The sequence below is a fragment of the Seriola lalandi genome, unplaced genomic scaffold (genome assembly GCF_002814215.2).
Source record: "Seriola lalandi dorsalis isolate HSWRI2012SDOR001 ecotype SW California unplaced genomic scaffold, Sedor1 jcf7180002054930, whole genome shotgun sequence".
NCBI lineage: Eukaryota > Metazoa > Chordata > Actinopteri > Carangiformes > Carangidae > Seriola > Seriola lalandi.
Genome location: NW_019525482.1, coordinates 238,197 through 260,020, shown reverse-complemented (window position 1 = coordinate 260,020; position 21,824 = coordinate 238,197). Strand labels below are relative to the sequence as shown.

The 21,824-nt window shown below is 44.4% G+C and overlaps 1 protein-coding gene across 1 annotated transcript in view; it reads right to left on the bottom strand.

The window, feature by feature from the left end:
• Positions 1–2,010: 2,010 nt before the first annotated feature.
• pdgfra (platelet-derived growth factor receptor, alpha polypeptide) overlaps positions 2,011–21,824 on the bottom strand; it is a 20,954-nt gene continuing 1,140 nt past the window's right edge. Inside the window, exons 2-29 of the mRNA XM_023393191.2 lie at positions 20,662–20,737; positions 20,295–20,588; positions 19,703–19,966; positions 19,175–19,314; positions 18,168–18,330; positions 17,607–17,799; positions 16,903–17,018; positions 16,512–16,808; positions 16,139–16,405; positions 15,889–16,019; positions 15,072–15,240; positions 14,754–14,943; positions 14,486–14,601; positions 12,517–12,643; positions 12,206–12,402; positions 11,468–11,562; positions 10,416–10,548; positions 10,018–10,122; positions 9,025–9,135; positions 8,499–8,652; positions 7,752–7,912; positions 7,292–7,407; positions 6,612–6,734; positions 5,499–5,610; positions 5,310–5,409; positions 5,005–5,110; positions 4,070–4,302; positions 2,011–3,977 (exon numbers count right to left, since the gene is read on the bottom strand). Coding sequence (XP_023248959.1) covers positions 3,830–3,977; positions 4,070–4,302; positions 5,005–5,110; positions 5,310–5,409; positions 5,499–5,610; positions 6,612–6,734; positions 7,292–7,407; positions 7,752–7,912; positions 8,499–8,652; positions 9,025–9,135; positions 10,018–10,122; positions 10,416–10,548; positions 11,468–11,562; positions 12,206–12,402; positions 12,517–12,643; positions 14,486–14,601; positions 14,754–14,943; positions 15,072–15,240; positions 15,889–16,019; positions 16,139–16,405; positions 16,512–16,808; positions 16,903–17,018; positions 17,607–17,799; positions 18,168–18,330; positions 19,175–19,314; positions 19,703–19,966; positions 20,295–20,588; positions 20,662–20,719 — 4,419 coding nt within the window. The 5' untranslated portion in view covers positions 20,720–20,737 and the 3' untranslated portion in view covers positions 2,011–3,829. The remainder of the gene's footprint in view (positions 3,978–4,069; positions 4,303–5,004; positions 5,111–5,309; positions 5,410–5,498; positions 5,611–6,611; positions 6,735–7,291; positions 7,408–7,751; positions 7,913–8,498; positions 8,653–9,024; positions 9,136–10,017; positions 10,123–10,415; positions 10,549–11,467; positions 11,563–12,205; positions 12,403–12,516; positions 12,644–14,485; positions 14,602–14,753; positions 14,944–15,071; positions 15,241–15,888; positions 16,020–16,138; positions 16,406–16,511; positions 16,809–16,902; positions 17,019–17,606; positions 17,800–18,167; positions 18,331–19,174; positions 19,315–19,702; positions 19,967–20,294; positions 20,589–20,661; positions 20,738–21,824) is intronic.

Here is a 21,824-nt window from a genome sequence, read left to right as displayed (position 1 = left end):
ATTACACTAACGCAGATCAATTAAACTGGGTCACATGTGGAGAAACACAAACCAAACGTGGTTAGATTAACGTCGATTAAATTCACCTTTTTATTGGGTTTTGACTGAACACCTCCACGGGCTAACCCAGGTTGACACAGGTTATCAGCCCAGCGGGGCCAGGTACCGTTAGCATAGCAATCGATAAGTTGTTAGCTAACGTTAGCACATGCTGGCTAGCTTGGTTAGCAAGGTGTATCTTCACCTGAACTGTGATATCAACAAGGATGCTAATTTTGGCTAGCAAAGAAGTAGACTTAAAACAAAATGGACTTACCAAATTAAAATTCACTGAAGAAAAGTGTTACTGGGTAGGTGAAAAATTACTTACAGTGTCATATCAGTGAATCCAGTCATTACGCTGCTAATATATCGGCTAATATATAGATTTAAAAAACAATTACGTTCGAGAACAAAGGCTGACCAGTGACCAAAAACTGCTGCGCAAAATCACAAAATCAAAATATCTTGATGTGTGAAAAGAAAGACTCACCTTTATATCGTTAATTATTCAGTTTTCCTACTAACTTTTCCGTACCGCGTTTGCATCAACCTAGCAAGCGTCCTCGTTCCCGAGACATAGCTCGACCGCGCGGAGAGTGCGCGTACACAGCTGTGACGTCATCCAGACGTCATTTTGTTGGCTTTGGATAATTTTTTTACACAGATTAAAAGTCCATGGCTTAAAAGTATACAATACAAAGATTAATAATTGACTTTGTTTACAGTGAGGTTTCCAGTCAACTGTTTTACAGGCGGGAAAAATGCTTTTTGGGCCGCAGGGGATTTTTCGCTGCAATATCGCGAGTGGCCACTGGGAAAAATTGGCTGTAAGGCAGAGTGGTGGCACCGTATCCAGCTCTTATAATACATCCATGCTTCAAAACGGCAGTTCACAAACCAATGGGTGACGTCACGGCAGTTTGCCACTTGAGCATGACGTAATGACGTGTTCTCTCCCTCGGGAAAAAGCCCATTTTATCCACAATTTTTTTAACGACTCGACTTGTAGATAGATGTCTCCCCTGACCAATCAGAGCAAACTAGGGGGGCGGGTACTTCAGAGGCAGGGCCAATAGGCTGTGGTCTATCTAACTAACAGATCAGCTCTGTTTTAATGCTTCCAAAAGGTTTCTTAGGCAAAATGCTTCATGTTTTATATTATTTCATATTAAAGAGTTAAAGCACATTTCTCCCAGTTTTCCTTTTAGAGAGGTTTATGGGCGCCAGTGAAAGAGTGAACTATAAAGGCCTATTAAACTAAAGTATTAGGCCAAGAGGCCTTGAAGCTTCACAGAGCAGCTTTTGACAAGATGTAGAAGTACTGTGGAGCTTTTTCATTGTTCTTGTATAAAGTATATCCTGTTGGCAGTTATGTAACATGTGGACAATGACGTTTTTACATGTGAGGACTGAAAAAGACAAAAAAAAAACATGTTTGATCTGATGTAGTAAAGTTTGGGTTTTAGTCACATGCAAATGCACATTTTCAGAAACTACAATATGTTTCCTTTCAAATGAGGCCTCATTTGCATTTTGGCCTTACAGTTCTTCTATTATAAGCATATTACATTTACATATGCAAATGATGCAAATGATGCAAATTGGGTTTAAAACAGGTGGGCTCAAAGAAGATATATGTTTGTGCTTGTACGCAAGTATTTACTTGTGATTAATGCTTTGTTTCTTCCACCACTGGTCGTTTGTGTGTGTCAGTGCTTGTATGTATTTGACCTTTCCCATACAGTACATGGACAGGACATTTATTTTTCCGCTGGTGTGTTATTATGTTATGTTGCCAAATATCTAAAATGAGTGTCATTATTCTTGTGCATCGTCCTCTGCAGCTCATATTCTTGTGGATGAAAATGTACAATGCGATTTTTTATTTTCTCCCATTTCACACAAACATGGCCTTTGTAATTCTGTGACTTGTGTTACTTCTGTTTGCTGTGTAATACATCATAGACATTTATTTTACTTTATAAATCATTTATTGAAATATAAATCATCTGAATGTACAATGATGTAAAATAATGAAACATGGTATTAAATCATCATATTGGGTGTGATTACCTATAATTACAGATACTGTACCGTCAACAAAACATCACTTATCTGCGGCACAAACATTCACATCCAAGCTGCTTCACACATCTAAAGCTATGAGCATGACTTTCCTCCTTTTTTAATTTTTTTTTCTCTCCGCCCGACTTACTCGTCTGCAACATCCAAAACACAATGGAAAAAGGAAAAGTGCACCAATGATTGCAGATTATATCACAGTCAACAGACAAGAGGCAGTGGCATAGCTGGTACAGCAGCTGGAAGATACGGAGGATTACAAAGAGTCTACACACAAATGATGTATGACATCAGATCAACATGAATCTCTAGTTCATCTAGTGTCTTACTGTAACTAGAACCTGCTAACAGACTTCAGGACAATAGATAAAATATGAGACTGGAGGACATAACCTGCTGCTAGAACATTTCAATCTTTTTTGGGCCACACTATCAACTTCAACTTTATTATTATTGTCCCGAAGGAAATTTGGTTTGAATCATGGTTTATCTCATCTTTTATCTCATGGTTTATCTTTTATCTCTTTTATTTTATGCTTTCCATTTGGATAAACTGACTATTACTACCATGTTATACATAACACACATGAGAAAATATTAATATTTCTCATGCAGCTTTCAAATATTGTCAAATGTGTGGAAAATGTGTTATATTTCCTTTGTTATAATTGTCTTCACCGGGGCAGATAAGGGTGCAGAAGTTTAATATGTGCTTATATAAAATACTTGAGTGTTATCCCAATAATTCTCTCTTATAAAAAAAAAAACTCTGGCGCTATTTACAAGTACAATCATTCTTCACTTTGTTTATCCAAGCCCACATGACAGGCGTGAAATCTGAGAACATCAGGTAGGATTTTGGGGCAAAAGGTGAAACAGACTGCAAAGATACATGCAACTCAAAAAGCTCTATCATCATAACCATTCAGACAGCTATGGTCATTATCTACTTGGTATTCACAAATAATACATGTTTACATACTGATGAAGTAAAAAAATAAATTTGAATTACTGCACGTATTTAACCACTGAAAACATTATATGGTCATATACAAAAAAAAAAAATGCACATAGTCCAGATTTTTGTGCTTTTTAATCCATGTATTGCTACTGATTGTGCCAGCATCAGGTGCTTCTCTCGCAGCAGGTGAGTGTGGGGTGGGTGGGTTTACCTGCCAATGCAGTTGCTAGTATTGGACTCCTCTAGTTTAAATAGTGCATCTGTAGTGGTTAAATATATATCATATGACTGAGTATGAATATCCTGGTGTGTGTTGGTTTGGAGTTGCTGACCGACGTGCTTGATTTGTCCCTTCTTGCTTATATTGCTGTTAAAATGCCCGATAGAATAAAGCCCTGCAAATTCAAAAGACAATCTCTTTATCTGTTCCATCTTGTTACATCCAACTCACAGGCTCAGTGGCTGTGGTTCTTTTGAGTCCTCGATGTCACGATCTCGTCAATGCTCACTCACTCCTCCGGCCCAGCAGGGGGCCCCATCCAGGGAGAAGTTGAAGGGCGTACCGTACTATCACCACAGACTCATCCAGACAGTGAAGTGGTTTTGGTTCTGTCCTCTGAAAGGTCGACTGGGGTTACAGGGGTAGACAGCAGAGTCTTTGGCTGATGTACAAGTCTTTCTGTAGTTCCTCATGTCCTTACACCCCTTGTCCTTGCTGTTCCCGCTCTACAGGCTGGGTAGTTGTCACAGAAAGCTGTCCTCTACCAGGTCACTACAGTCCAGACACATCTCGTCCAGCAGCGTGATGTCCTCCAGGGTCTCACCCTCGCGTTTAGCAAACGTGGAGCTGCTGGAGCCTGTCTCGATGGCGCTCTCCTCGGACGTCTGAGAGCTGCAGAGTGCGTGAATGACACAGGTTAGCGCCATCTCTGGTGCAGTGTAGACAGTCAAATGTAGTAGAAGTTAACTGTTCGCTCCATTTACCTGTGTCTGTTCCTCTTTCCATATTCATCATCAGATATTGGGTCCAGGTCTGGGAGGGGGATAATGTAGCCGCTGTCGGAGCTCAGCCGCTGCTCGTCAAAGCCGCTCTCCCTGTCCTTCAGCTTGCCCTGGTTCTTGTAAGCGATGCCGATGTAGGCGTCATTTTCCATGCACACCCGAGTCACGGCGGGGTGGTCGCTCTTCAGGAACTCGTGGTTTACCCTCTCGTAATGCTGCACAAGACACACAGACAGACGTTAGATTTAAACGCTGTCAAACATTTATCTTGCAGCACAGAACCAATGATGATACAATACAGAGTTTGAGTGTAATAAAGCTCCGCAGAACCACAGGAGAAGTGTGGTATGAGTGTGATCACTAGTTGTGCTGCCAGATGGATGGTGCGATCCAAAAGAAATCACACATCCCCTCCAGCCAGAGGTGCTAAAACAAGAGCTGGTTCCTCCTCTGCCCCCGGCCATTAAAGCTCTGTGAAGGAGGCAGAGGTGAAGCTGTTTTGATGTGCCATGTGTGGTGTGGAGTTTAATGGGTAATTAAGGTTGGGTGGTGGTGGTGGCGAGAACTGGAGCTGCGTCATTACCCAGACTAGGGCCAGCCACCCTGACAAGCAGCTGCTGCGTTTGCACTGTAATCACTTGTAGGTTTGTGTTTTACAGAAGCAGAGAGCGCCTGCAGAAACACAACCTCAGAGGAAGCGGATGGGGCGCTACGTTAAGAGCGCATTTAACTTATACTGTGCTTGTGCACGATTAAAAACAAAAGCACAGAAAAACAGAAAAAGTCCATCAGCAGAAGATACCAAAATAAAGAGAGGAACAGAATGTGCAGGTCCAACCGTGAGGTGAAGAACGAGAGGCAGTAAATTAGAGAATCTGAGGCAGTCTGAGGTTGTGAGCGGTCACAAGGAGACTCACCCTCTTGTAGCTGGAGGGCAGCAAAGAAGCCACGGTGTCACTCAGACCCAGGAAAGAAGGCCTCTTCTCTGGCTCGCTGTTCCAGCACTTCATCATCATCTCATACCTGAAAAAGCAAAAACAACCGACGTTACCACGGAGACCAGCACAACCTGTACTGCACCTTGTAATTTTGCCAATGACTTGTCATCCCACTGTATATCAACGCTCAGAAACACACTGTTCTCTGGGTTCACAGCCCACTGCATTCCTCATCTGTCAGAGGAACTATATGTCACACAGTCATCATGTGAGTGATCACGTACACGTCATGAGGTGCGTGTTCGGGTTTGGACATCCTGTATCCGCTCTTGATCTTGTTGTAGAAGCTCGAGTCCACGACCATCCCTGGGTACGGGGTGCCACCTTCAGACCAGAACACGGGCTCATGAGTTTACAAAGCAACACCAGCCTCCACTTTGTCTTTTCTTTCACACACGTTTGTTGGTGCTCACCTAAGGAGAATATCTCCCAGAGGAGGATGCCGTAGGACCAGACGTCGCTCAGAGTGGTGTACAGGTTGTCAAAAATACTCTCTGGTGCCATCCACTTCACTGGCAGAAAAGTCTGTGATGACAGAGAGGACATGTTTGTACCCACTGTGGAGAAGCTACACATAAAACTCCACTTGAGATATAAAGTCAGGGTGGTCAACTATTTCTACAGGATGAAAGGGAACCCAGTGCAGTGCAGACAGACGCTTCAATGAACTCAGGTGTTGGGTACACATGGATTTTAATATTGTTCAATGAGCCAACAGGTAAAACTCCTGAATTACTAATGTTAAAGGTAAAAGACTGAACCACCACATCAAATGAAATAATAAACTCTATATTTATGTCAAAACGTTTCTCTACATCAACTAATCCTCTATTGTCTCACTGCTCATGACTGAGCTCCAGTGTTTGCTAACATTAGGTCATATAGGACATTTTATATTGGTAAAGAAATGACTCTGGAAATGAGAGGGCATGCTATCAGCGAGCTAACATTAGTTAGCCAAACTGTAACTTAAAGCGAAAATTAGAAACTAGCTAACATTAATTAGCTAAACTGTAATTTAAGGCTAAAATTAGAAACTAGCTAACATTAATTAGTTAAACTGTAATTTAAGGCTAAAATTAGAAACTAGCTAACATTAATTAGCTAAACTGTAATTTAAGGCTAAAATTAGAAACTAGCTAACATTAATTAGTTAAACTGTAATTTAAGGCTAAAATTAGAGATTAGCTAACATTAATTAGCTAAACTGTAATTTAAAGCTGAAGTTAGAAACTAGCTAACATTAGCATTCATCCATAGACACTTGACACAATTTAATTCAGAAACTGTTTAGTTTAGAAAGAATATCAAACGAGCTAGATAATTAGCGAGTGCGGCAGACAGACCAGACGTTACGGTCCATTTTAGTGTCAAAAGTTTCTTCCAGGTATGAATATGGGAAATATATTGTAGTATTTTTACAACTACAGGTAAGAAGATTATATAAATGTATAGAAATATCGGACTCCCCCAATCCCCAACATAATTCGAACCCTGTGTAAAGTAATGTATGAACAGAGACTTACGCTTCCTTTGGAGACATAGTTGTTGTCATGCATGATGTCTCTAGCCAGTCCGAAGTCACAGATCTTCACTATCTTGCCCTGAGAGAGGAGCACATTCCTGGCTGCGAGGTCCCGGTGCACACACTGCACAAAAAGACACATTGCATCATGCACAACTGTTCCATCCATTCCCAAACCGACACATTCTGCTTCCCACAGCCGCCGACTGCATCTATTTCTGTGCATATTTCATTCCAGCTGAGTTCATTTTTAATGCCGGTTCATATTGCTTTATAAAGCATGGTCTTTGTGTAAACATGCCAGTTGGAGGGATGGCTGTGACCACTGGATATTTAGGGATAATAACTATGAAGCTGAATGAGTAGCTTCTGGCTGCAGTGTGTGCCTGCATGGTAATTCCAGCCCTGGCTGTGCTGCTACTATATTCAGCCCCTGGCCTCTCTCCTGAGTGGGCTCAGCGGCCTCCACAGGGCTGCTTATCACACAACCGCTGATTTCCTTGCCCCCCCACCCCCCACCACCCCTTTGGTCGACACAGCTGTCAGCATATAGGACACAGTTCATCAGAGCAGTTGGAAGTGGGGGAATGTGAGGCTGTAGGCGTCCCATGTGGTACTCAAAACCCCAGCACCCCCACCCCCAAAAAATTAATAAAAGACATGATTTTCATTCAAACTCACATTTTTGGAAGCCAGGAACTCCATGCCTTTGGCCACCTGGTAGGTGAAGCTGAGCAGGTCGGTGGTGCTGAGGCCCTCGTTTGAGTCGTCTGACAGCAGGTTGTCCCCCTCGCCCTCTGGTTTAGAAAACACAAACACAAAAACACACACACACACACACACACACACACACACACACCACCATGAGTATATGCTCATCACATATTGCAAATATAGCACTGGCTGCTCAAACCTGGCTTTTACTAATGGCAGGGAGAAACCTGGCATTATTATGCGTGTGCTGCAATTATCCTCTCTGTGTAATTGCAGGGCTGTACCAGCCCTAAAGTCTGACAAGGGTGTACCCCCTTCAACCAACACTGACTCAAACAAGGCACTAAAGCCAAAACAAGCACACGCCAATAAATGAGGGAAGAGTGAAAAGGAGGATCGAGAGAAGAGAGAGAACTGTGGCGCGTACCGCTGGAGCCTTTCTGCAGGGGGGGGCTGTCGTAGTTGGACCTCTGGATGTCTGAGTACTTGGAGGTGTTGCTCATCTCCAGCATGGGCACATACTGAGTGTTGTCAGCCTGCTTCATGTCCATGTAGTCTCCTTTGCTCTCGAAGGACAGGATCACATAACTGCTTGCAAACACAAAAGAGGAATGCTGTTAGTGATGAGGTAATAGATGCACCTATGGTCTACCCACATTGTGTTATACATCTGTGTGTGTATGTGTGTATGTGTGTGTGTGTGTGTGTGTGTGTGTGTGTGTGTGTGTGTGTGTGTGTGTGTGTCCTTAAACTCCCTCTGGCTGAGGTTAGAGGAAGACGTGGTTGAGGCGTACACAGTAGCCAGGATTAAATCATGTTATGGTCATTTTGAGGTGCGGTCACTGTGAATCATCCATCAACACAGATGAGCCTCGGAGAGAGAGAGATGGGGTGGGGGTTGGGGGGGTTGTAGATTGAAAGCTGAGACCACTTCAGACTACAATTTGATTAGGTGAAGACACCAGACAATCTCCTCAACCACGGAGAAAATGGCGATAGAGTTACTGATTAGGGGCAGGGGGAGATTGAGAGTGTGTGCGGGGAAATTGTTGTATCGATGGCTGTGAAAACGGAGAAGTGTGTCGATGTAAAAGGTGGATTTAAATGCGTCCGTGTCTGAATCACAAGGACAGTTCATGCACGTGTGGCAGGCTAAGAAACATAAACGTGGTACCTCCGGCTGCTCTCATCTGCAGGGTTGATCCCAAAGATATCCAGCTCCTTTTTATTTTTCTCTGGGTTCAGGCTCAGGAAGTTCTCCCTGTTCTTGTGCAGGTAGTTGACCAGGTCCCCGTAGAAGCAGTACTCTGTGATAATGTAGATAGGGCCTGGGAACAACACAGCAAAGAAGTGCATCGGCGTCAGTCTGCAGGCTAATCTTATCAGAGGCTCATAAAGGCTGAAAGCACAGTCAAGAGGGCAAGCCTCCACTTTCCCATAAAAAAGCTATTAAAATACCACACCCACCGAGAGCGGACACAGGGCTGTCAATCTGTTTTGGCTTGCAGAGCTGTAAATGTCTCCAACTAACAAGTCTGAATAAGTGTATGTATGTGTTTGGCAGCATGAATGCGGGCGGTGTTGTACGTGTCTTTGTAAAGTGGTGGCTAAATTTTAAGGGAAAGGCAACAGTGGTTAAACTAAACTATGATTGAGTGTGTGTCTTTGTTGTTCTCCCACCTTGTGTGTGTATTATTCACCTGACTTGGTGCACGCTCCCAGGAGGTTGACGATGTTTAGATGAGGTCCGAGATGAGTCATAATCTTCAGTTCAGACATCAGAGCTTGTTTCTCACTGGAGCGTGCTGTGGCTGAAAAGAGGTACAGCAACCATGACTATCATCATCACACATTCAAACCAGCCAGCAGGCCAACCAGCCAACCGGGCCATGCATTCAGCCAACGCCACCTCCATCTGAATTCAACAAGAAATCTCTTTATTTGGTTGTAAAAAAAACAAACAAAAAACATCTGCCTTTTATTTACTCTTCTTTCTTTAGTATCTTCCTTTCCATCACCTTTTCTTTCATCAGTGTCATTTTGCACCAGTTGAGTAAAAATAAATAAAATCAGCTGTCAGGTGACATGTTGGTACACGTCACGTCTTTCAGTTTTGCTCAGTAACATGTAAGTATTAAATGGGTCAGCAGGCCTGATGTTGAACCACTGATTGATTTAATATTGCAGTGTTTTAGAGTCTTGTCAAGGTAATTTAGTGGTCTTCAAAGCATCACCTTTGTATGATTCCTAAATATATTTAAAGCTCCTCCAGTGTAAAGGTCTGTGTCCATGTGTAGTGTGATTATAGATCAGCTCTAGCTTCTATATTAATACTGTGAAAGTATCAAAGCCTCAGTCCACAGAGAAATGCACACAGCCTGTATTCAGAAACTGAGCCTTAAAACCAGCCGTCAGGACTTCTGGAACTTTGTGATGTCACAACAAAGCAGTCACTGGTCTCAGCACCAGTTCCTTGTTTGCAGAAAAACAGCACTTTCACCTCAAGCAGTATCTCTCCCTCTGCGCCTCCTCTGGGTCAATATAACAATACCTGCCTTCACCTAACCAGTCCCTATAACTAGTACTAAACTAGAACGAATACCTAGCTTCACTGGTATAAACAAACATGTCAGATGAATGGCAGCAACATCACTTTCATGTCTTTCATGTCAGTTATTATCTGTTCAGCTCACGTTTCAGCATCTTCACTGCGACCTTCATGACGGGCTGGGAGCGGCTGAGTCCATAGGCGGTTCCCTCCACTACCTTCCCAAAGGCTCCAGAGCCCAGGATACGACCTGAGAAAGACAAGAAGACACAGGATCAGTTATCAAGGAAGAAAAACAAAGAACCTGCAAACACACACACATGCACTTTAGATGCCTCTCCCTCTGTGACTCCTTCAGTGGCTGAATGTGCCCTTGATCACTGATTCAAACCAATCCCCTGCTGCCCAAGCCAGATTAGTTTATCACAGCCTCACTTCAAAGACAGAGCGAGACATCCTGGCCGGAACATCCCTGCAGGGAGGCTGCAGAGTCACCAGCACCAGACTCAAGGATTAGCACATTGAAAATGACAGTCAGCTCACCGAGCACAAGTCTGTCACGGGGGAACTCCCATCTGGAGTCGTAGGGAAGCTGCATGGGATCCACATAGATGTACTCGTGGCCGTCTGGGCTCACGGACTCGATGACCCTCCAGCGGATCTCATATCGTGGTTTCTGAAAGAAAGAGGCCATGTGAAGAGTGGATTAATTAACCTTTGTCAAGTCAAAGCTGCTTGTTGGACTTGCTTACTGTGTTTCATATTTGGCTTTCTTGACCATAATCCGTTGTTTTAAAAAGTAATTTGCCCTTGGCTTTATAACAATCCACCTACAAATGTAGTTTTATTTATCGGCTCATAATACATTTGCTTAAAGCTCCTCCAGTCTAAAGGTCTCTGTCCATGTGTAGTGTGATTATAGATCAGGTCTAGTTTCTAATACTGTGAAAGTATCAAAATTTCAGTCCACAGAGAAATACACACAGCCTGTATTCAGAAACTGAGCCTTAAAACCAGCCGTCAGGACTTCTGGAACTTTGTGATGTCACAACAAAGCAGTCACCAAGCCCCGCCCACCTGGACCCACCATCCAAACCTTGCAGGATTTGGTTTCTCTGAGTGCTTTTACCTGAAATATGCTATATTTTTATTGGATAACTCAGAAAACAGTGTGCCAATCAGAAGAGAGGTTCAGAGCCTCCTCTCTTCTGATTGGCTCACCTGACCTGTTGTTACTAGAGCTCCAGAGAAAAGCCTGAGAGAGGAGATGTAAAACTACACTGAGATGGTTTTTGGTTCTTGAAACCACAAATATATCTTCTTATGGATCAACACTTCAAAATAAAACACAAAAGAAGAAAGAAATATGGAGCCTTAACCAGTCAGAGCAGCAAACTTATTACAGTACTCAATAGACATTTTAAAATACACTTCAGCTCGTGTCACGTGTTAGTATTTAATATAATCATGTTTAGGATTCATTTTTTGTGTTTTTCAACACTTTCAACACTGAATGCTGAAAAAGAGGGAATGAGTGAGTGAATGAGTGAGTGAGGTGAGACGTGAGAATAAATGCAGAGTGACTGCAGCAGTACCTGTTTCCAGACAACAACCAACACAATGAGTGAGATGATGACAATGACCAGCAGCACCAGCACAGCAGCAGCTACAGTCAGCTCAGGGTGAGGGCCTGTTCAGGAGGAAAGCCAGTGGTCACACATGTTAGATGGAGTGCACATCAATCACATGGATAAAACATGTGTCCGCTGTAATGACCAATGAAACGCTTTCTACGTGTTGCATAAGAAACGTCCTCGTTCAGAGGACAGTTAAATCCGTAGGGTGTCCAGATTACTGGGCCCAAAAGGTATACTGGGAAGATAAAATGGAGGTGGGGGTTGGGGGAGGAGACAAGGGGGAGTGGGTATTAGGGGTAGAGGGTGTAAAGCTCATCTGGAAGGACCAAATGGCCTCTGGCTTCCCTGTTAGACTGTTAGAGTCCCTTCCTCATAGCCCCTATCAGCTGTCTTACCGCAAACTCATCATCTGACAGCTGCTGCCACACTGACAGCACTAACCCAACCCCCAGCACACACACACACACACACGCACACACAAACACACACACACACACACACACTCACAAAGTCTGTCGCACTCTGAGTGTCAGAAACAGAAGGAGACAAAGTGGAAACAAAAACGTCAAATGTCAATTCAAAGCTGGGTTAAAAAAAAAGGAAAGTTAGTTGTTAGTTCAGAGCAAATTTGATGACGTACATACGTGTGTGTGTGTGTGTGTGTGTGTGCGTGTGTGTGTGTGTGTGTGTTCTTACCATTAGACACCAGTTTGACCTCCCTGCTGACGGACGCCATTTCGTTCCTGGCCAAGCAGCGTACCGCCAGGGTGTTTTCCAGGTGACCAAACAGGACCTGGCTCTCCAGGTTGTTATCCTCGTCGATGTGGGAGTCCACTGAGATCTCGGTGGAGTTGGTGAGGAGGGGGGACCAGGAGGACGAGTCATTGGCACAACTGAAAGGGGAACAAAATAAAAGAGATATATAATCAATCAAAGTGTGGAGGGACTACATGTGTGTAGATTGAGAGGTGTGAAAGCAGATGACCGTTGTACTGAAGAAGACTTACTGTTTGATGTTCTTGCAGACAAACCACTCCACCACAGGAGTGGGCTGCCCTCTGGTAATGCACACCACAGCCTGGCCTGTGGCTGAGCCGTGGTGGATGTCCATCAGCTCCACAATGACTGCAGGTACTGTAAGCACAGAAAAGTGTGTGTAAATTAATGAGGGAAAAAAAATACTGTAGCTGGGTTCAAAGGCTACGTGCAGGCTAATCTGTTTTTGTTTTAAAAAGAAAAAACGATCTCCGTCCATACTATCACACCTGAAAACACAGATCACATGATGTACACTGCGCATGTGCGAGCCGGTGTAAACAGGAAGTAGGTCATTCACCCTGCAGTTGGTTAGTTAGCAGAAAAATACAACGAACAAGGGACAGTAAGGGCCGTTTTTAGGAGTCAAAATTCCTAAAACCAGAGACCAATCTTTTAATATATGTCTTTTACACTTCCCTGTGGATGTGTGAATCGGTTGGGAGATCTGGTCAGGTGAGCGTAGGGGTAGTGCCGCCAGAGCCACCGCGCGGGAGGACGTTCCGCCATGTTTTTTCCCCAATGTAATGAAATAAAATATCCACAGTTCGCAGAATCCGGTTGAAATGTATCTACATTTTTAAGGCTTGAATCGTGTCACGTCGGGAGCTTATAATAAAAAATCGAAATGGTCAAAGTTTTCATGTTGACATTTTAGGTGTATCGAGTGAGTTAAGATTCCACCTTAAAAGATAGCGGTAGCTGTCTGTATCCTCTGAGCTGCTCATTAAATCGTTAAGTAAAGAAAACATCCTTTCAATAATCATTCACTCTTCTGAAAGTTTTTTTTTTTTTTTAAATCTGTGATACATTTACAGACAGAATCAGTCTGTTAGACTTGGAGCCTAGCCTGTTAGCTAAATTACGTTTTCATAGCCTAGCTTATTAGCGTCGCTACGTTTCCATAGCCTAGCCTGTTAGCTAAATTACGTTTTCATAGCCTAGCTTATTAGCGTCGCTACGTTTCCATAGCTTAGCCTGTTAGCTAAATTACGTTTTCATAGCCTAGCCTGTTGGCTAAATTACGTTTTCATAGCCTAGCTTATTAGCGTAGCTACGTTTCCATAGCCTAGCCTGTTAGCTAAATTACGTTTTCATAGCCTAGCTTATTAGCGTAGCTACGTTTTCATAGCCTAGCCTGTTAGCTCCACCTGACCTGCCTGTACTGCAGCCTATCCTCTGAATGGATGTTTCCAATGCGGCCTCATTTGCTTGATTCAAGTCAACGTATGTAAACATGGTACGTAAACAAACAGCACTACACCTCTGCACGCGACAGGCAAAAACATGACAGATGACGCTAAAGGCAGATGTGTGGTTGAATTTCAGATTTAAGAACAATGGAGACAGTGAAGAGACTGAAGCAAAGCTACATGTGAGATGTGAAGATGAAGCCGTCAGTACCTGTTCATACAAAGTGTAGCTGGTGCACTGAGGTAAGATAACAACACACATTACATCTATTATTTCTTGAGATGTGTCTAAAGTGTTGGTCATCTTAAATAGAAAGTGCATGAATGTAACTGCTTTGTGTCCATTTGTAATTAATGTAAAGCATAATGTTTTTAATAATGCACCAGGTTAGAGGAACACTTTACAGGATTAGTTTGCTGAGAATCTCATTCTTTTCCAAGAGAAACTGATGTTGTAACTGAAATATTTTTGGCTGAATCGATATTGAATTGAATTGAATCAAATTGAATTGGGAAATCAGTGGCAATGCCCAGATTTATTTCCAAGGGTTCCAGACTAAAACACGTTTAAAACAAGTTTACAAGCGGAAACGGGTCCAGCAGCGTTTCCAAAAGTCTGAAAAAACTCTGGAGTAATGGGAACACCATGGGTCTCTTGCAAGAGAGATGGGTTTTTAAACTAAAACATAGTCGTGTGAACGCAGCCTAAAAGACTGTGAGATCAGTATTAAGCATTCCTCTTTCTGACCTTTGACCTCCAGGTTTAAGCCAACGTCCTGAATTTGGTTTCCATTCTCCACACGCATGGTGTAGTTCCCACTGTCCTCCTCTTTGGCCCGGATCAGGGTGAGAACACTCATGTAGCTGCACAGAACAATAAAAGCAGAAACTACAATAACCACACGGTCACAGAAGTTCACGCTGCACTGAAGCCTAATGACAGGCCCACCTGTGGGGGGGGGAATGTTTCTCCCAGCTTGTCATTATCTCTGCTGTCATTACAGCGAGAGTCTCACCTGGTCTCGCTGAGCGGCCGGAGGCTGGTGGAGATCTCCGCTGTCACGTCGCCGAGTGGGTTTCCATCCTTGAGCCACGTGACACGAGCCGTGGGGAAGGAGCTGATTTCAGCCCTGAACTCACGGACCTCATCGAGCTCTGCTGACTCATACTCTCTGAACTGTGGATGGATGGACATGAACTCACTCGCTGTCAGAAAAGAGAAAAAGGCCGAGAGACAATCAGAGATCATTCATCCTCACAGGAAAAAAACAAAGAACCTTTGAAATACTGTTGCATGCTTTTTAGTGTTCGGAAACAAAATGCAGCTTTCATACCAAAAACACTAATAGCTAGATGCTTTGTCTGGTTCTCATTAGTAATAATATCGGTGATGGAGCAGGAGTAGATGCCGCTGTCTTTGGTTGAAGCCTGAGGGATCGTCAGGGTGTAGAGAATCTCCTGATCCCTCTTATTCTCATGCACCGTTTTCACGGCACGTTTGGCCTGTTGATCAAAAACACAACAGCTACTTTGAGTTTCAACCAAACACTCAGACACAGTGAACAACAGTAACTCACACTTTATACCCTTAATAGGTGATACATGATTATCACATACAGTATATACATCCTGTGGTTATATGAAGATAGAAGTTTATAACATATATGAAATACCCAGTAAAATTTGTATATTAAAAATATCTATATGATAAATTTCTATATGGTATAACTATATATATATATATATATATGATTTATATATGCAAGCTAATTAACACAACATGCATATAAAAAGAATATATGTTTTTCTAATTAATTCCAAAATTCAAACGTGTGTCTTCGCGTTCTAGCAAAGTGGTCTCAGGCTTTTGGAACCCACTGTATATGATATCAACAGATATTAACAAGCTTTAAGACGGATTTATGTTTGCGTATCATGTGTTAAATTAAATAATTTAATTAATTATTAATTAAAAATATAAACATTCATACATAAATATACATATTTGTGTGGTATAGATGTATATGTCAGTATATGACGTTTCATCTTCTATTAGGTTTCATGAATATTTTTACATGTTTTATTTCATATGTATAGTGTATAGTATATGTACAGTCTGTTTGTGCTGTATAGGATGACTTGTGTTCTCACCAGTTTTCCAGGGTATTTCCAGTGGTCTTCCAGAATCTCTGACCCCCGAGCCAGACAGGTGACCGTGACGGTGTCCCCCACCAGCAGAGCGGTCCGCTTGGCTGTCAGCTCGACGTGCAGCCCAGCACCACCTGAGATACGACAGATGAGCAGGTAAAAATATCTGTGTCACTGTAGAAATCCACAGATTTGAAAAGCAGAAGGTCTCTTTTTGAGTGAAGTTATAGACGCAGATTTTGTGAACACACACCTGTCCAGCCGTGGACGATGTATTCCTCGCTGTAGTGTTCCTCTCCGTTGATGATGGCCTTACAAATGTAGGTTCCAGAAGTGAACACCCCCAAAGCCCCCCTCTTGCTGTCATAAACACTGGGCACGGGCTGCTGGGTGTCGACATTGATCAGGGTCACGTTAGCGCTGGGATCAGACACTCGACAGTGGATCTCCATCTCCTCATGGCCGAACAGGACGTGGTTACCGAAAGGCACCGGCGATGGCACGAAGGGATTATCTGGATCTGAGTTGGAGACAAACAATAAATAAAAAAATAAGTTTCTCAGACCAGATAATGATGAAGTAAAGTCACAACAACACACCAGCAGGAAGCCGCTGTGACGGCATACCTGGCACATAGATGTAGATCCTGCTGTCCTCCGCCTCCTCGGTGGTGTTTTTGCTGTAGAAGCATGTGTAGTAGCCCGTGTGCATTGCTTCGGCGCTATCCACAGTGACTGTGGTGACAAACAGGCCACTGTTGTCCTCCTGCGTCTGCTCGGGCACATCGAGCGGCGTTTCCCAGGCCAGCTTCGCCTCTCCACGGCAGGTCAAGGTGAAAGGAGCGTGGAGCGGCACCACCATCTCGTCCATCTGTGGCAGCAGCACAGGGGCCGAGGACGGGAGGAACATCACTGCAGTGGAGGCTGAAAGAAGCACATGTACACCACTCAATCATCTCTATCTATAGTCTATCCATCCATCCATCCATCCATCCATCCATATGTCCATCTATCTTACCTTTCACTGTGAGGATGAAGGAGAAGTGAGCGGTGCGGGAGCCGCTGGCGGCTGTAATGGTGTAATTCCCGTTGTCTTTCTCCAGAGGCTGCCGTAATGTCAGAATGCTCTGATACCTGTTGGAGGAAAATGTGTTTTTGTTATTTACATGAATAGTAAATATTCTTATTCACTCTTAGTATGAAGCTACAGCTAGCAGCCAGTTAGCTTAGTTTTCATAAAGATGCAGATAGCCTGACTGATAAACACACCTGCTCATCTGCAGCTCACTGATTTAATTTATTTGATGTGAAAACACAAAATCGATATGTTGTGGTTTTACAGAGGATCATGTGACAGACTATTAGTCCAGGAAGTAAACACCTCCAGCCTAGAAATAGTCCGACACACGTTGGACTGACATTTTTCTACTTCTGTTTTTGAATGGACTAAACAAAGAAGATATAAAGTGTTAATTAGTGAGTTTTCCAGGTATTGGTGGGTGGGTTTTGTGACTCTTCTGATTGGCTCACAGAGAGAAGGTTGAGAGAGGAGATGTAAAACTACACTGAGATGGTTTTTATATCTTCTTATGTATCAACACTTCAAATAAAACACTGTAAACATGTAAAATATGGGACTTTTAAACTTATTAACTTCTGTCAGAAATGACTCTGAAAGACGTGATTCACTAAACTCTTAACAGTCACAGTCATTATTCTCACCGATTCCCTTCAATGCGGCTCGTCTTGGTGTGGGTGTAGTAGTTCCCGGTCATGGCTTTTCCATCTTTCAGCCATGTCACTTTGGGGGCCGGGTAGGCATTGATGAGAATAGTATACTCAGTCTCCTCCAAAAGGCTGACAGACTCCACCGCTAGAATCCCACTGTGGTCCAGAGCCACGAAGGAATTCTCCTCTGAAGCGAGAGACAGAAGAAGAGACGAATGAGCCGGTGAAGGAACGGATTCAGAGAGACGGGACACAGCGACAAGGACTGAGATGAAGTCAGAGTGACGGAGAGGGCCGAGGTGAAACGAAGGCCTGACACACACATCTGTTGAAGCCATCCCATAAAACACAGTAGCTGATGTTGAAAGCAGAGGTGAAGCTTTACAGTCGGATGGGAGGAGATGACTTCCCCACACCGCTGAAAGCGCCTCATGCACACACGTGAAACCACCGCTAATCTACCCGAGTGATGATGAGAATATTACATCACAAGTCAGTGGTGTGAGCACTTTCATATTATCACAGTTCTGCAGGAAACTCATGGGGGGGACTTACCGAAGACGGTGACGGCCACGCTGCCGACTCTGACCTCGCCGCTGATTTCTGATGTGATGGAGCACTCGTAGGTGCCGCTGTCCTGAGAGGTGGCTTGTGGGATACGCAGGGTGTAGATGACCCGGTCAGGAAGCGTGTGTTTCGTCTGAACTGCGTCCACAGCCTATAAGAGCAGAGGGACAGTATGGATTTAAGATCCTGGGGGTGGGTAATAGGATATTTGAATCTTTTAACTCAGTGTTTTTCCATTTTACAGGTACGTTGTTTCTGTATCAGAGTCGCAGCAGCTGAAGGCAAATGGTTAAAACACTTGTGAGGCCGCAGCAGATAAATCAGGATCACAGAGCCTTTTAAAAGCCTGTAATTGCAGCTGAGACCAAAACCAGGAGTCGAGAGTCCTGCGTTCCTACCCTCACTGTCTCTGGAAAAGGCTTTAGAGGAATTCCATGAAAAAAAAAAAAAACGACAACGTGCTCTATAGATTAAGAATCTGAACATACGTATAAACAAACTGAATAATAAATTGTGCTTGAACCTCTTTCAGATTTTTGCAGTTAACACTTGCATTAAATGTTTCTCTGGCCGTCATCTGCAGACAGCATCTGTCCTGCACGTCTGAAGGTCACAGGGGTCAGAGGATTTACTATCTGTTCTCTCCCTCTCTTTTGAACCGCCTCCTTCCCTCTGGCCGTTTGGCCCGAACTTTAACTTCCACCTCGCCGTCTCTCACCCGGGGTTAACTGCAGCGGGAGCAGTTTGGCCGGCCGTCCTCATAATGAAGACGTGACGTTCAGTTACTGCTTTCCTAACACATACTTTTTAACCACTAAGGGCCGTTCTCAGAGCTATATTCCACTTGCCACTGCTGGGTTTACATCCAAAACCATGATTCGCTAATTTAAGGCTCGGTGCTGCTGGGTAGGAAATGACATGGAAACATGACAAGGGGCTGAAGGAAATAGTGCGAGACGGACGGGCAGAAGAAGCCGGGGGGGGGGGGTTCTTGCCTGTTTTTTAGGATGGAGCCACTGCTGCTGAAAGCCCGGCCCGGTGGGAGCGACGCAGGTGATGTTGAGAGGTTGTCCGGCTCTCACGCTCTCCTCGCTGGCTTTCACTTCCACGCCGAAATCCTCCTGCTTGGCGGGGGCTGCGGAGGGACCAGCAGAGAGCAGATATCAGCACCGTCATCCCACAGGTCCCAAGACAGTGACAAGTTGATTAGAGTGAACTCATTAATCATGGAGCAGTGGCTCGGTAGGTCGTCATTACTCACACACACTCACACACACACACACACACACACACACACACACACACACACAGAGTGAAAACAGGCGAGTTAAGTCATCCCCCCCTGTGATAGTGACATAACGTCATGGCTCATGCAGTGAGGTCACCCTGCAGCTTTCTCACGGTAAACACACCGGGGGAGTGTTTTCAGCTGCACTTCTTTATCACGTTTAGAAAGAAACACACAAGAGTAACTCGACTCTTTTCGCTCATGTCGTAGAGTGAAGACGTCTGTGTCTGCTCACCCTTTATCTTCACAGTATAGATATCACTTCTGGCCGTGCGGCCGTTCACGCCGGCGGTTTCGCACTGGTACTGCCCGGGAGCGAGGTTTCCGAAGAAGCCCATCTTGTTGTCGTAGTAGGCGGGCATCTCCTCTCCGCCGGGGACGCTCCTGAGGATGACGTCCGAGTGAGGGTGAGACACACGGCAGGAGATGGGGACACCGGGCGAGTCCATGGGCACCACCAAGTGTTCAGGGACATCCGGAACAAAGGCGGCCTCTGGGTCTGGGTGGAGAGGAGCAGTCGGGTCACACGGTGTAATTGCATTTGGGTTGGTTGGTTGATTTCAGAGATATTTCAGATTTTTTTACTCTATGTTCTTTTGAAAACTTCAAGACTTTTTAAAAGAAGAAGCAACATGTTATTCCTCCTGCTAATGAGAGTGGACTTCATGAGCTGTAACACAAACCCGTGCTGTCGCAGCTTCACTGTGTCTGACATGGATGTTTCTATGTTTTAGCATTTTACTAACATCCCATAATCAGCTGCAGTGAAACAGTCTCACTTTAAAGTTCCATTGGCACCATGAGAAATAAAAAACAATCATATTCACCTGGCACAAAGACATAAATTCCCGCCTCATTCTCTTCCTCTTCTTCCTCACTCTGCAGGTCGCCCTCCCGCCCTTCATAGACACACATGTAATAGCGGGTGTTTCCCACTGTTGCGTTGTAAATGAAGAGCGTCGACGTGAAGTATCCCGGAAGCACGAAGGTGTTCTCCGGCAGCGGCTCGGCCCAGACGACGCTCCTCTTCCCGGTGCAGCTGATGTTGAGGCGGGAGCCGGGCTGCAGGATGAACTCCTCCTGGTTGGACACGATGGTCGGTGGCGACAGTCCGCAGGTAACTGAGGAGACAGGAAACATTAGAGGAAGCTGAGGAGGGAAAACAACAACATTTGCTGATTGTTTTTTACTCACCTGAAACCAGCGCCAACAGAACCCCCCCAAACACGACACACGTCCTCGCCCCATCCATGACTATGGATGTTCAGGCCTGTAGAGACAGAGAGGCGAGTTATTTAGTCAACAAGTGAGGTAAAGTCTTTATTTTAGTCCGTCCTGATAAGATATGATACAACTGTCTCCACCTTTTATCACAACATAAGTATTTAATCAATAAATCAATTATTGGTCTCCTGTCAAGCTGCAGGCCTGAGCTGTCCCGCTGAGGCTGATGGAGCGATCTCACATCTCACATCACTTATACAGCACAGACAGGGGGGGGGGGGGGGGGGGGGCAGGCTGCTGTCCCGAGGCTCTGCCGGTAGAGGGCGACACACTCCACCTTTTTGAGTCACCCAGCCTCCTCGGGTCTCATCACCTACAGTTTTACCCGCTCGCTTTTCTTTTCTAAAGTTTTTGTTTTCGTTCAACTGAAGGAAGAAAAAAAAAAAAATCACTTTTTGTTGTTTTGATGGAGAGAAATTAGAAGTTTTGAGTCTAAATCCTGTTGAATGTTTTAGTTGCTGGACCAACACACGGTCTGTTGAAAACCAATTATCTACAGGAGGTTTAATTAAGACATTTTGAAGTTGAGTCCAGACTCCTCATCACACAGGTCGCTCTGCTGCTGCATCATTAACCCAGCACTCATCTGCACTGCGGGTTGTTTCACTTAAAATACTGTTTCATGTGCAACTCTTGGTTGTGAGGTTTTTTTATTTATTTGCTGTTTCTCAGACTGTGATCCCCCCCCCCCCCCACTGTGGAATCTCCAGTCTCTGTCTCTGTCTGTCCCCAAACAACAAAACTTGGCCCCTGCAAAGCTTCCTGTGGCTGTCCGCCTTTGGCTCATGCGAAGCGGGCTAAATTATCCGCTGGTAACCCGGGTTAGTTAACTCTGTCATTAGTGGACCCGCTCCACACAGAACTATATATTCGCGTGGGAATCAGCTGACAAAACGCATAATCCGTTTTGACGTGTTTGTGCACACGCCTCGTCCCCAACAATTTCAAAAATTTTTTCGTGCCCTGGTTGAAGATCCTCCAGCCGCTGCGCGTAAATCTAACAGGCTGAAGTGGCAGTCAGGACGGCCTTCATGTCCTGCTCCTCTTTTACCCCCTTCCCCATCCACCCCCCC